Here is a 13,150-nt window from a genome sequence, read left to right as displayed (position 1 = left end):
AGCTATCGACATTCTGACAGTGTTCAGAAGCCATTAAGAAGGCTAGGAGAATGTTAGGTTATATAGCACCATGATTTGAGGAGTACAAGACACAGGAGGTTCTGCTCAAGCTTTATAACACACTGGTGAGGCCTCATCTGGAGTTCTGGGTGCAGTTTTGATCTTTAGGCTACAAAAAGGACAGAAGCACTAGAAAAGGTCCTGAGAAGAGCGACTAGGCTGATTCAGGTCTACAGGGAAAGATTAAAAGAGCTGAGCCTTTACAGTTTAAGCAAAAGAAGATTCAGAGGTGACAAGAAAACGGGGACACAGTTGGAAATTTGTTAACAGTAAATTTCACACAAACATTAGGAAGTTTGTCTTTAAAAGAACGATAGACACTTGGAAAAAGCGACAAAGTAGTGTGGTAGACAGTAAGACTTCAGGGACATTCAAAACTTGACTTGATGTTTTTTTGGAAGAAATAAATGTATAGGACTGGCGAGCTATGTCGGGCTGAATGGCCTGTTGTCATCTAGAGATTTCTAATGTTCTAATAATATAATTCAAAATAATATCAAGAAATCTGACAGAAAAATATCAGGATAGCAGAAGCTTAACAAAAGCTGAGGGATGACACGGGACAATGAGCCCAAAGACAGGAAGTCATTAAAAAGTGAAAGGAATAAACATACAGAAATGGGTGTTTTGGAATGTCCGATAAGAGACACAAGATGCTGTGGCCTGACCTAAACAGATCTTATCAGAAAAGATCTCTCAGGGATGAAGGAACTAAAAAAGTTTGTAAAGTAGGAATAAGCTAAAATTCTAGGCTAACTTGCAGCTAAACAAAAGGTTTGTTGGAGGCCATCACTGCTAAAGAAAGGTCAACCAGTACGTAAAGAAAGGAGGGCCACGGAATGGACAGTGAATATTTAATGATGTGTTCAGGACTGACAAGAAGTTGTCCAATTGTTTGTGTGTTATTAGTTTAGGATGACTGTGGTTGCCTGTAATTGCAGCATAGCTAAATATCAGACGGCATTGTTCAGAGTAATTCATGCAGATACGTATTAATGGAATTCCAAAGGGTTCACAACTTTTCTTGCAGTTGTAAATCTATATATCACTCTTTACCATGGACCTGTTTAGGACTTCAGCGTAAAATCACTACAATGGAAGAATAGCAAATTGTTAAACCATACATTAACAAAGATGTAATCTGAAACTACATTTAAACACACAATAAAACTGTATTTCTCAAAAAAACCACAAGACCCAACCTTTCAGGCCCATAAACCCCAAACCGAAAACTTGCACATTTTTATTTTACACTTACTTTTTCCAGACTTCCTTGTAGGTGGTGGCTGATTTTCTTGAGTTCTAACAGATGTAGTTTCTTCAGCCCTCTTTGTATCTGACTCTAATGATTCAGACTTCACAATGACAGAATTCTCTGGAGATGAACAGAGTCTGCTTTGAGAAGAGTCTAACCCTGTCACCACTCCATCTTGAAACCCATCATGAAGAATGCCTTCCTTAACACTCATCAAATTTGCATGATTATGCATCTCAAAACTGACAGACTTCTCTTCAGGTTCTTCTTTAATGCCCACTGACTCCAATTCACTGTCTTCCTCCTTAATATTTACAGTTTTCTCCATGAAACTCATGTCCACATCACAGGTCTCCTGTTTCACATCCGTTGAGATGTTCCAGTAAACAACAGCTTTTTCTTTATCTCTGTAAAAAGAACAGGAATCAATTTCATTAAATCTTCATCGCTTATGTCTAAAGACACCCGAAAATCATTTTAGAACATACTCTATGTTATGGTTTATGTAAAGTTAAACAGTTCATAGTAAGCTGACAGTAACTCATTGCTCTTTATTTCAAATTATCAAATGTGAAACAATCTTGTGAGTGGAGTGAAGGTCTAACAGGCTGAACCAAGAAGCTCAATCTGCTGTGGGTAACCCTAAGACCAGACAAGTAACAACCAATTACTACCTTTCATGAATATTCTACTCAAAGGGAATCTTTATAAGAGGAGAAAGTTCAGGTGGTATGTAGGGATGACCGTTATTTACTGATTTGGTACAAGTACTGCTGTCTGAAAGCTGGTATCGATACAAAAGTCAAAAACTTAGTACTGATATAACAGCACCTCACAAAGAAAAGTTAGATTTGTCAGCACATCTTTAGAATATTGGGGGAGAGAAAAAAAACAAAACACAGCAACAGGACAAACTTGAAAACTGCACATGCGAAGTACACACTAGTCACACAGACTTCAAATTGGTAATATCTTCTTTAATACTCATTAACAGGCCTTACCAGTTGTACTTTATGAAATTGCAGCATGAGCAGATAGGAGTAGGGAGGGGAAAAAAATCCACATAATTTTCCTTCCAGTCAATGTATGAAAATGTATGCTGTTTAAATTGGATTAAGCAGTTTGTATAAACACCACAATGGCAAAAGTATTCAGAGCCTTTCTGTACACTTAACTGTGTTGCAGGTTTCATTTTAAATGAATACATTTGAGATTTCTGACCATCAATGTCCATTGAATGACAAGATGAAATTACATTACATTTTCAGAAAAGTTTAAAAATTATATAAAAATTGAAATCTCATTTGTACAGTGTAAGTATTCAGATATCTTGCTGTGGCACTTCAGATTGTGTTTAGGTGCATCCTGTTTGCTTTCATTCTTCTCAAGATGTTTTTAGAACTTGATCAGAGTCCACCTTTGGCAATTTGACTCAATTGGACATTGTTTAGAAAGGTCCATGTCTACCTGTGTATGCAAGTCCCTAAGATTCACACTGCATGTCAGGATGAAAACTAAGCCAAGACATCCAAGAAACTCTCTGTAGACCTCTACAGTCAAATTGGAAAAAATTGGGGGAAAAAATACATTTCTAAAGCTGTTGGCATTTCCATGAAGACAATGGGCTCAATAATTGTGAAATGGAAGAAGTTTGGCACCACCAGGATTTCACCTAAAATGTGGAGTCCAACCAAACAGAGTAACAAGAGTTGGTCATGAAGGTGACCAAAGACCTAATGGTTGCTGTAACAGAGCTTCAGAAGTTATGAGAACTGGTTAGAAGAACAACCATCTTGGCAACACTCCATCAATCAGGAATTAATGATAGAGTAGCTAGATGGACTTCACTCTTGAGTAAAAGGCATATAACAGACCACTTAAAGTTTACCAACTGACATTTAAAGGACTGTGAGAGCCTGAGGAAAAAGATTCTCTGGTCAAATAAGGCAAAATTTGAACTCTGGGCAAAAAATCAGACACTGTTCTTCAGCTGCCCAATATCTCTTCAGTGAAGCATGGTGGTGGCAGCATCATGTTGTGCAGTGCTCCTCAGGAACGGGGATAGAGAAAGTGGTCAAAATTGAGGAGAGGATGAATACAGTCAAATACAGAGAGGACCTGGAGGAAAACCTGTTCCAGAGTACACACAGGCTAGGACTGGGCTGACGCTTTCCTTTCAGTATTATAATGACTCAAAGTAAACTACCACAACAATGATGTGCTGGCTTTGTGGCAAATTTCTAAGACCGCACTTAAACCCCATAGAACAGCAGTTGAAAGACCAGAAAAATTTACAGATGCTTCCTATACAATCCAACAGAGCTTGATAAGATCTCAGGCCAGGTTATGTTGTGGAGCATGCACTGCTACGGTGATGAAACAGCTTGGGATCCCTGTTGTTCATTCTTGAGTATGATGTTAAACTGCATCCAGCCCTGCAAGTGGTCATCTAACTTGCAGGGAAACCCTGGGGGTTGGTGGCAGGATTGGCACTCCAGCCACCTTAAAATACCTTCACCTGGCTCTGAAATGGCAGACAGGACTGAGAAGATCTGCCAAGAAGAATTCGATAAACTGTCCAAATCCACATGTGCTCTGCTTATGGAGACTTACTTAGGATGACTCAAAGCTGGAACTGCTGTCCAAAGGGGCTTCTGAAAAGTACAGAAGTAACAGTCAGAATACTTACATAAATAAGAGGTTTTAGTTTTTTTGATTTACATTAAATTTGCAAACCTTTCTGAAAACTTGTTTCACTTTGTCATTACAGGTTATTGAGTGTACATTGTTACATAAGAAAGTTTAGTTGAGGTATTACATCACTTATGTGTCATAACTCCACTTAAAATTTTATACTTTTTGTGTGTTTTTTAGGGTTTCCCAGATAAATTCATATCTTATACTGTCAAATGCCTTTTGAAAATCCAGAAATAGAATCATTGGTTATACAGAAAGGAATTCATTATATTCAGTCTAGTCTAAAATCAACCAGATATATTATCTTTATGGAAACCTGACTGAAATTCATATATAAGGTAATTTATCCTTCATTTTAGTCTTTTAGCGATTATGGAAGATAGTATCTCATAATCACTGTTCAAGAGAGTTAAAGGACACCAATCAAAAAATTGAATTCTTAATTAGGCTAAGAAATTAAGGTGATGACGCCTTTTCAAAATGAATTAGGTCATTTGCCCATTTCAATACCTTCGAAATTTAAAAAACATGAAATGGGTCTAAAGCTTTATAAAGTTCTGATGTTAGGCCATCATTCCCAGGGGATTTACTATCCTTCAATTTTGATGGCCTCTTTTATATCATTCTTGCTTATATTCTGTGACCCAAATATGTCAATGGCCTCATCGAGATTCGCATCTAATGTGTAAAGTTCTTTCTTAAAATTGGTTGTAAATTCTTCAGTTAATTTAGGATTCTCACAAAGGACACCATCAATTATGATCGTTTGAAGAATATTGTTTTCAACACTTTTTTTCGAGACAAAAAAAAAAAAATATGCTATTCTTTTCTCCTTTTTCAAACCACTGTCTTCTTGATCTCACAAAAGCGCCCCTTTGCCTTTGCCATATAAATTATATCTAACTGGTTTTGCAGGACATTTAATTTAGTTTTGTCTTTAATGATGTTACTTTCACTGTTAGTTAATTTTGAAATACCCTGTGTTAGTTTAAGTAGCTGAGATTTTTGTTCTAAAGCCTTTACCTTCCCAAAAGTGACAATTGAGCAACAGCTATTATATTTTAGACGCTCACAATTTTTTACCAGTTATCATCATTATTAGCCAATTTCCAGCACTTTATGGTATGCATATAAATCATGTCCTTTAGATCTTCATGGTGTAACAGGCTATTTAGCTTCCAATAACCGCTGTCACACACGAGCGATTAGGGGACAGCTAAAAGGACCCAACGAGCCTTGAGAAACCGCAAGATGAGGAACTAAGGCAGCGCATTAACGCTTCTCTCTTTATTTTGCCAGGAAAGACGAGGAACAAAAAGCTACGGCACCTTGAATTCGTTCCAAAATCACTATCCCGCCATCTGAGGAGCTTTCACATTACTCCAGACTCACCTTTAATCTGTGTTTTCTTCACACCACACATTCTTTTATTTTTTCCTTTGGAATCTAGGTTTAATTTAATAGTAATCATTTTGTGTTCTCTGAACATAGCTGGTAACATTTCAGCCTCCCTAGTAAGAGACATCAAGTCCTGTGAGATTAACCAGAGGTCAATTCTTGAGTGAAAGGAGAGATTTTGTTTTCTACTCCAAGTAAACTGCTTAGTTTCTGGGTTGCAATCTTTCCAAATGTCAGTTAGCTCAAGATTTTGACAGTGGGTCTGAAGTCAGCTGCTGGTAACTTGAGGTCTTGGTGGATACCTACCGATAGTATTATCCGAAATTTAATTGAAATGACCTCCAATTATAATGTCTGCTGATGGATATATATTTATGAAATATTTTATGACATCCTCAATCTCTTCAAAGCGTACTGTATTCAGAGCACTAGAACAATAACCATAAGTATTGTGTATGATAAGCATTTTGTCATTGGATTCAATCACTAGTATTAGCAAATGCCCGTTTTTATCTCCTTTGGTGCAAATAACTTTTTTTACTTGAAAATTAAATCTCCTTAAGTTAAAAATATCCTGACTCATGACCCCAGAGAGATATCTTCCTATGATTCAGAATTTTATCAGAGATTGTATGCATCATCTGTTCGATCCTCAGGTAACTGATCTGTTTTTAAAAGTTTATAATTTGTTATTTCTAAAATCAATGACCACAATAGTGAGTTCTGTGAGAAGCCGTTTACTATTGAAGAACTGGATGACAATGTTAAAAGTCGGCCAAACAATATGGCTCCTGTGTCAGATGGCCTACCCTTTGAATTTTATAAGATTTTTTGGGACTATATGACAGATCTTGTGTATAATACATTTAGTGAATGCATTAAATGCGGGGAACTCACTGATAAGTTACTAGCTTCTCTGTATTCAAATGGACTTAAACCCTGTTTGGAAGAATTTATTTCTAATACCCAGTCTGGCTTTATGAAAAGGAGGCATATATCCACTCACATTAGATTGATTCTAGATATTTCAGACTATCCAGAATTTATAAATCAGGTTGCACTCATTCTTTTTTTAGACTTCAACAAGGTCTTTGATACTATCAAACACTTTTTTTTTTTATTTTGATGTTTTAGATACATTTGGTTTTGGCATTAAGCTTAAATATATAATACATTAATATACATCATATATATATATATATTATATATATATATAATATAAAAAATGGTATAAGTAGTTGTGTGTCTCTGTCGTCTGGCAGCTCTCCTCATTTGTTCTCTATCTCACTGTTTCTTTTCCTTGTGGCAGCAGAACTCCATTATTTGTATGTTACTCATTGTTTCAGAATTGAGGGCATTAGAATTGGTGACAAAACCCTAAAAATCGGTCAGTTTGCGGATGGGACTTGTCTTTTGTTGATGGATGAGTCACAAGGCTCAGTTGTATTAAATGGTCTCAGTCTCTTTTCAACGGTGTCTGGCTTATCTGTGAATGAAGGGATAGGTGAAATCACATATGTCCATCATTTAGATAAGCGCACTATTAATGGAATCGCTTTGAAACAATGTGTTAGGTATCTTGGTGTTGATAAGTGCAAAAATAACTCTGAGAAAATGTCTAAAAACTTTGATCCAAAATTAGACCAAATGAAAAACCAAATGAAGGGTCTTATTGACAAAGGCTGAGGGCCCACATATCACATTTTGTGTCCCCTGCACTGTCACTGTATGTTGAGAAGAGAATGTGCAATTCCATTGATTCCCTATTGTTTATGTTTATTTGGAAGAACAAGACTGAATACATTAAGAGGAATACATTGTTAAAATGTTATAGTCATGGGGCCTTAATGCCTTGGAATTTCAGACAATTAATCAGGTTTTCAAATTAAACTGGATTAAAAAAAATTTCCTGTCTGGGAGATGTTCTTTGGAATTGGATCCCACTTTTGGTATCTGAGCATAGCGGTGGCCTAAAATTTTTGCTGTCTTGTAATTTCAAATGTAGCAAACTCCCAATTAAACTTTCCAAATTTCACAAACAAGCAATTGATTCTTGGAAAATTGCAGTTGCACATTTTTGTCTCCCCACACTGGTATAACCTGGAATAATGAGAAAATAATGGCAGGCAACAAATCTTAATTTATAAAAGATTGGGCTGACCAGAACAGTCTTTATGTTTCTTATCTTCTAAATGAGTAGGAAAATCTTTACATTTTTTATGATTTTGTAGTTTTAACAGGGGCAAATGTTTTCTTTAAAAGATTACGTAAAGGTGACAAGGAGTATTCCTGCCACACTGAGAGAGCTGTTCAAAGCCCACTTGACTTATGGTACTTTGTCTAATTAAACTCCATGACTTTAAATCAATGATGTTAATATTGTGGACAAGAAATGTAATAATTACTTTATCAGAAAAAAATAATTTTGGATCATATCATCTCACGGGATTATCTTAAATGGAACGTTTATACCCCAAATCAAATTTGAGTAGTGTAAGAGCCATTTTCCAAGTTCAATAAAATGTATGAATATTTACTAGATGATAATGCATAAAATATGGGAGGTTCCTAAAACCCCCGTGAATAGAATTGAGTTGGTATTTTCCTGTCATCTCTGAACAGTTTTTGAGTAAACAATGTTCTTTAGTAAGTGTTTAGCCTTACCTTGTGTAAGGTATAGAGGCATACGGTTTTTTAACCGTGTCCTTGAAAGAATTCGTTTTATGCTCGCGTTCGTGCTTATGCATGGTGAGCTTGGCGCATATCTAAGTGCCAACGGCCTAAGGGTCTTTTGAGTGTGAAGTAACTCGTAAATTAAAAGATCTAAGTTTTGAACCGTATGTTTAAAGCATACAGAAGAAGAAATAAATAACCTTTAAGTACAGAAGTAACCAAAGCTTCATAAGAAAAACTAAGTTTATAGAAGATACATTTTTCCCTTTTTTTGCCTTTATTCTTTGTGTGTAACTATTTTTCTTTTTATTCTTGTATGGATTATTTGCCTTTAACTTTCACTAAATATTTTTAAAACGAACTTTTGGACTGAGAGATTTCTTTGACATGCGTCTTACCCGTGCCTGACTTCACCTTACGCAAAGCGGCAACAAGTAGTATGTGGATTCTTCTCCCCAATAAAGTCAAGGAAATTAATGTTAAAATTCTTTACTCTTATTATCCTTGTAACAGATGACTAAGTACATTTTGTAATGATGTGTCTCAAGTTTGATCATTTTGCAAAAAAAAAAAAGCAGATAAAACTATCAATCATTTATTTTGATAGCTGTGCCCATTCAAAAGTATTTTGATCAAAGGTTCCTGCTCAGTTGTTTGTTTCTATAAATTTGAACACATTATCTGAATAGATGGATTTATTTTGGATACTCAAAGACTGATTTGGACAACACCTTAAAACGTCATTGTCTTGAGTAAATATCATATTCATAAAGCCACAGCCATAAACAGAAAAGCAAATTTCAGATTATTAACTCATGATATAGAATCCCTCTTCATTGCTTCCTAAAGTCTCCTGCTGTATCTAAGTTCAGATTGACTACAGTGGTGTGCGATATTACCTTTCTTTTCTTTTCAGTTTAGTGCCTTATGTTGGAGTAATGTGTCTAAATTGCTATACCAAGTAATCTGCGATGTTTTTGTACCGTCAATTTTAATAGAATTTCATGGTAGTTGTGTGCAGATGATGCCTGCTGTTTCTAAATTGTTAAAGACTTTCCTGCAATGTGCACAGAGCCTTTTCAATTTAATTACAAGTGACATTTATATTTTTTTTCCTTTCAGCCACCTTGCTGCAAGAATATCTTTTGGAAATTGGATGTTAATGAAAATTCAGGTAAATTGCAAACACTCATTTCTTAAACTTGCAATTTACTTGTAGTGTTTGACTTTCACGTGTATTTTTATTTTCTTTCCTTCTTTTCCTAGGACATCCCTGCTGGTTCAGTAGACTGTGGAGTAGACACGTTGATGGTATTGGAATATGAACCGTAAGCTTTATGTAACTTTACATTTGTGTTTAGATTGTGTAGGATTTCAATACTTTTTCTCTTTTCCTCTCTCAGTCTGCTCTTTATCTGACCAGGAGAGACCCTTTGATATTACTGTCAGTCTTTAATATATACATATTTTTCTTCATGTGTGGCATACCTTTAATTGTGGCATTCATTTAACGTGCCCTCCACTATTAATGACACCTCTTATAAAAATTTTAATTTTAAAATTTGACAAACTTGACCTTCAACTATTGGAGTACAAAGACAGACAGCATCACTGAGGCATCTCAACTTGGGATTCCATCTCAACTCCTCCTCTATTAAATGTGTCACTTGCTTTATTTATCTTTGGCCTTTTTTTTATTTCTGAATGTTATACACAACTCTAGTATGCACAGTCAGTTTATTTGATTTAACGATTGATGTAAATAATAAAGGACACTTTGTTGATTAAGTTCTGTATATTTGAAATTGTGTATCTGTTTTAGCCAATTCATGCCATCTGCATTTTTCTTTAATTTTTATAACTGCGTTGTACAGTTTTATTACTTTTTTTAACATTACAAGCAAACATGACATATTACATGTTACATATTATTTATATACAATATATAGAGGTGGGCATGATTTAGTATATTCCCGAATCAGCCTGTTAGAATTCACAAAGAAGATTAATGTTTCTTTCAGTTCAACTGACCCATCATTATTGTTAATTGTAAATATTTCTTGAAATGGTTGTACAATGTATACTGAATAATTATTAACAACATTTTGTTTTTGGTAGTGACAATATTGAGTGTTTTAATTTGTATTAGTCCAGTCAAACACAACTTGATTAACACATCTAGAACTGATAGATTTGAGCAGAGCCTCCTCATGTATCAACACCATCTACAAATGTCACTTTGCTGGACTCGCCGGTAATCCTACAGGATAAAACAGCTTGGAAACTGCATACTAATCAAGACTTTCTTGTTTACTTACAAACATAATCTACAACAATAAGGGTCTTATCTTTATTTAGGAGTCACATTTTCAATAAAACTTGCATTGTCTTTAACTGAAAATGCAGCTTGTATATATAGGAACAAAATTAAAGGAAAAGGATTGTATATAGGATTGTAAACTTGTATTATGTTCATTTTAATTTTCTTCAGACGTTGTTTAGTAACGATAAATGTCTCATATCCAAACTTTTATTTTTTTTTTTCAGAATCGCTAATCATAAACGATGGTGGTAAAAATACACTGCAGTCTTAATGCACTCGACAGAGTGTGATAGTGTAAGATATTGGCACTAGCAGACTGTCGTCGCAGATGTGTTTTACGAATATACACTCCTTCTCTTACAGTCACTTTACCTTAACAGTCCATTTTTAGAAATTATCTTACACATCCACCTTTAGAAATTACTGCCACCTTTCTTTTTACTTATCCATAAGGCAATTGGCTAAACTGGAGCATGAATGAAAAATAACACCGATTGGCGATTTGTTTAAATAAAAAGGTGATTGACCGTGACGTTAAAATTTTCGATTGGCTGATCAGTGCCGGACGTTCGCAAATTTAATATGTGATTGGGTGAAGTCGAAAATGATATTCACGCCCATTTTTCTCCGGTCTGCAGCAATATCTACTTGGACCGGAGATCTCTAGCCGTCGCTTTTTATGAGGTCACGAAACACGTTTCCATACGACTTTCTAGTAATAGTTGAATAGGAGATTAACAAAAGGTAAAGTACCACTTCCAGTTAACGAAAATAGCACAAACGTTAATAGAAAAACACGTTTTGTACCTAATACAAGCACGCAAAATTTCGTTTACCTAAGTGTAAGCGTAATCAAATTATTGTGTATACATACACGCACACACAGACATACATAATTCCACAAATGGTGTTTTCGGACTGGGGAGTCCTAAAACGTGGAGATCCAATAAAATATCGAAATGGACTTTTTCTAAGATTCCCAAACTTTCCCCATATTTTGTATACGAGAAAGTCAGAGAGATCTAAAACGTCGAGATTCAAAATCTCGACATCGAAAATTCGAACGATTACAATACTGTCCCTATACATCGTATACGATGGCTGGTGGGGTGGGAGGCATACTCAGCGGTATAACAGGAGAAAGAAACCCCGAGCTCCGGTGCACTTTTTTATTTAAGAAAACCGCCACCAAGCCGCGGATGTGCAGCCATCAGCCGGACACTCACGGAGAAGGAATGAGCAGTGTGCGGACTTTCAAACATAAGCGGGAACGTCGTCTTCTCAAGTTACCCAACTCGCATATGGCGCAACTACGTACCTTTCACGTTCCGTGTCTTCCACCTGAATTACCAACCAGTGGTAATGTGCCGCTCGATAATGAGCTTTCGAAGCACTGGAGCTCGATGTGCCGCTTCGAGGCTTGTTGCGAATGCGCCCGTCACGTGATTTTGAGGCGCACTAGCGCGATGATGTCACTGATATCCGCGCCATAGAATAACTAGACGCCGCATGACCAGCAGCATCTTACGTAAGTAATAATAATACTGTAATACATTATTTATGTAGCGCCTTTCCCATACTCAAGTCACATACAGAATATAAGAAAGAACGGCAGGGTATACAGTATATAGCATAGTACAAAGCAGATAAATAAATAAAGAAGATCAAGACAGTAAATTCAGAGAAAGCCTAACAGACAACATAATTGCTGGTCTAGCACACACACACAGGTTACATGAGCATCTTGACAGAGAGGTAAACTGAGAGAAAGGGAATGAAGTCAAGTAGAGCTAAAAGCCTTCCTGAACAGATGAGTTTTGAGTTGTTTTTTTTAAAGAATTCATGGAGTCAGCTGACCTGATTAATTTCGGTAGGTCATTCCCGAGTCTGGGCGCTATACAGCTGAAGGCCCTGTCACCCATGGAGTGTAGATTAGTGTGGGGCACAACAAGATTGCCAGAATCGGAGGACCTTAGTGAGCGGGCAGGCACATAGTGATGGAGAAGGTCACCAATGTCGTTTGGCGCGAGGTTATTTAAGGCTTTGTAGGTTATTAGTAAGATTTTATATTCGATTCTGTAAGACACAGGGAGCCAGTGAAGACGGAGCAGGATGGGTGTGATTTGCTCGCTGCTGCTGGTTCGAGTAAGGACTCTTGCAGCCGAGTTTTGAATAAGATGGAGCTGTGATATAAGAATAGAACGGGCACCTGCCAGCAGCGAGTTACAATAATCTATGAGGGATGTAATAAAAGCATGGATAAATTTCTCAGCATTAGAAAAGGAGAGGAAGGAGCGAACACGAGATATGTTACGGTGAAAGTAAGAAAGTTTCTTAATGTGATTTATGTGGGCGGAGTAAGAAAGGGAGGAATCAAAAATGACACCAAGATTCTTTGCAGTAGAGGCAGGTCTGATGAGATCACCACCAAGATTGACTGGGAAGGAGCTCGTTTTTAATGAATAATGTACTGCTTGCGATTGTACAAACTGCTGTACGCTCCAAAGGAGATCCCGGGGGATTACATTTCATAAGGCTGAACAACTGTTTTGGTTATATTTGGCATTTCAAAAATCCCGTTTTATAATCTTAGCACACAAGGTCACCTTACAATAAAATTAACCAACATTAGTAAAATTGAAACAAGAGAATGATAAATCAAAAAGCAATAATTAGCAAACAAACAAAGATAACTGCCAGTAACAGTGCAAAATTCACAATTGGTATGCCAGTTTGAGGGCAGT

The 13,150-nt window shown here is 36.3% G+C and overlaps 1 protein-coding gene across 1 annotated transcript in view; it reads right to left on the bottom strand.

Moving 5' to 3' along the window:
- LOC120534701 (zinc finger protein 160-like) overlaps positions 1-13,150 on the bottom strand; it is a 158,597-nt gene that overhangs the window by 14,351 nt on the left and 131,096 nt on the right. Inside the window, 2 exon segments of the mRNA XM_039762288.1 lie at positions 1,319-1,722; positions 11,725-11,864. Of these exon segments, the coding sequence (XP_039618222.1) occupies positions 1,319-1,722; positions 11,725-11,864 (544 nt within the window).

The sequence above is a fragment of the Polypterus senegalus genome, chromosome 8 (assembly GCF_016835505.1).
Source record: "Polypterus senegalus isolate Bchr_013 chromosome 8, ASM1683550v1, whole genome shotgun sequence".
NCBI classification, from domain to species: Eukaryota; Metazoa; Chordata; class Cladistia; order Polypteriformes; family Polypteridae; genus Polypterus; species Polypterus senegalus.
Note: the sequence above shows the minus strand (reverse complement) of the source record. Positions and strands in the feature narration are given on the sequence as shown.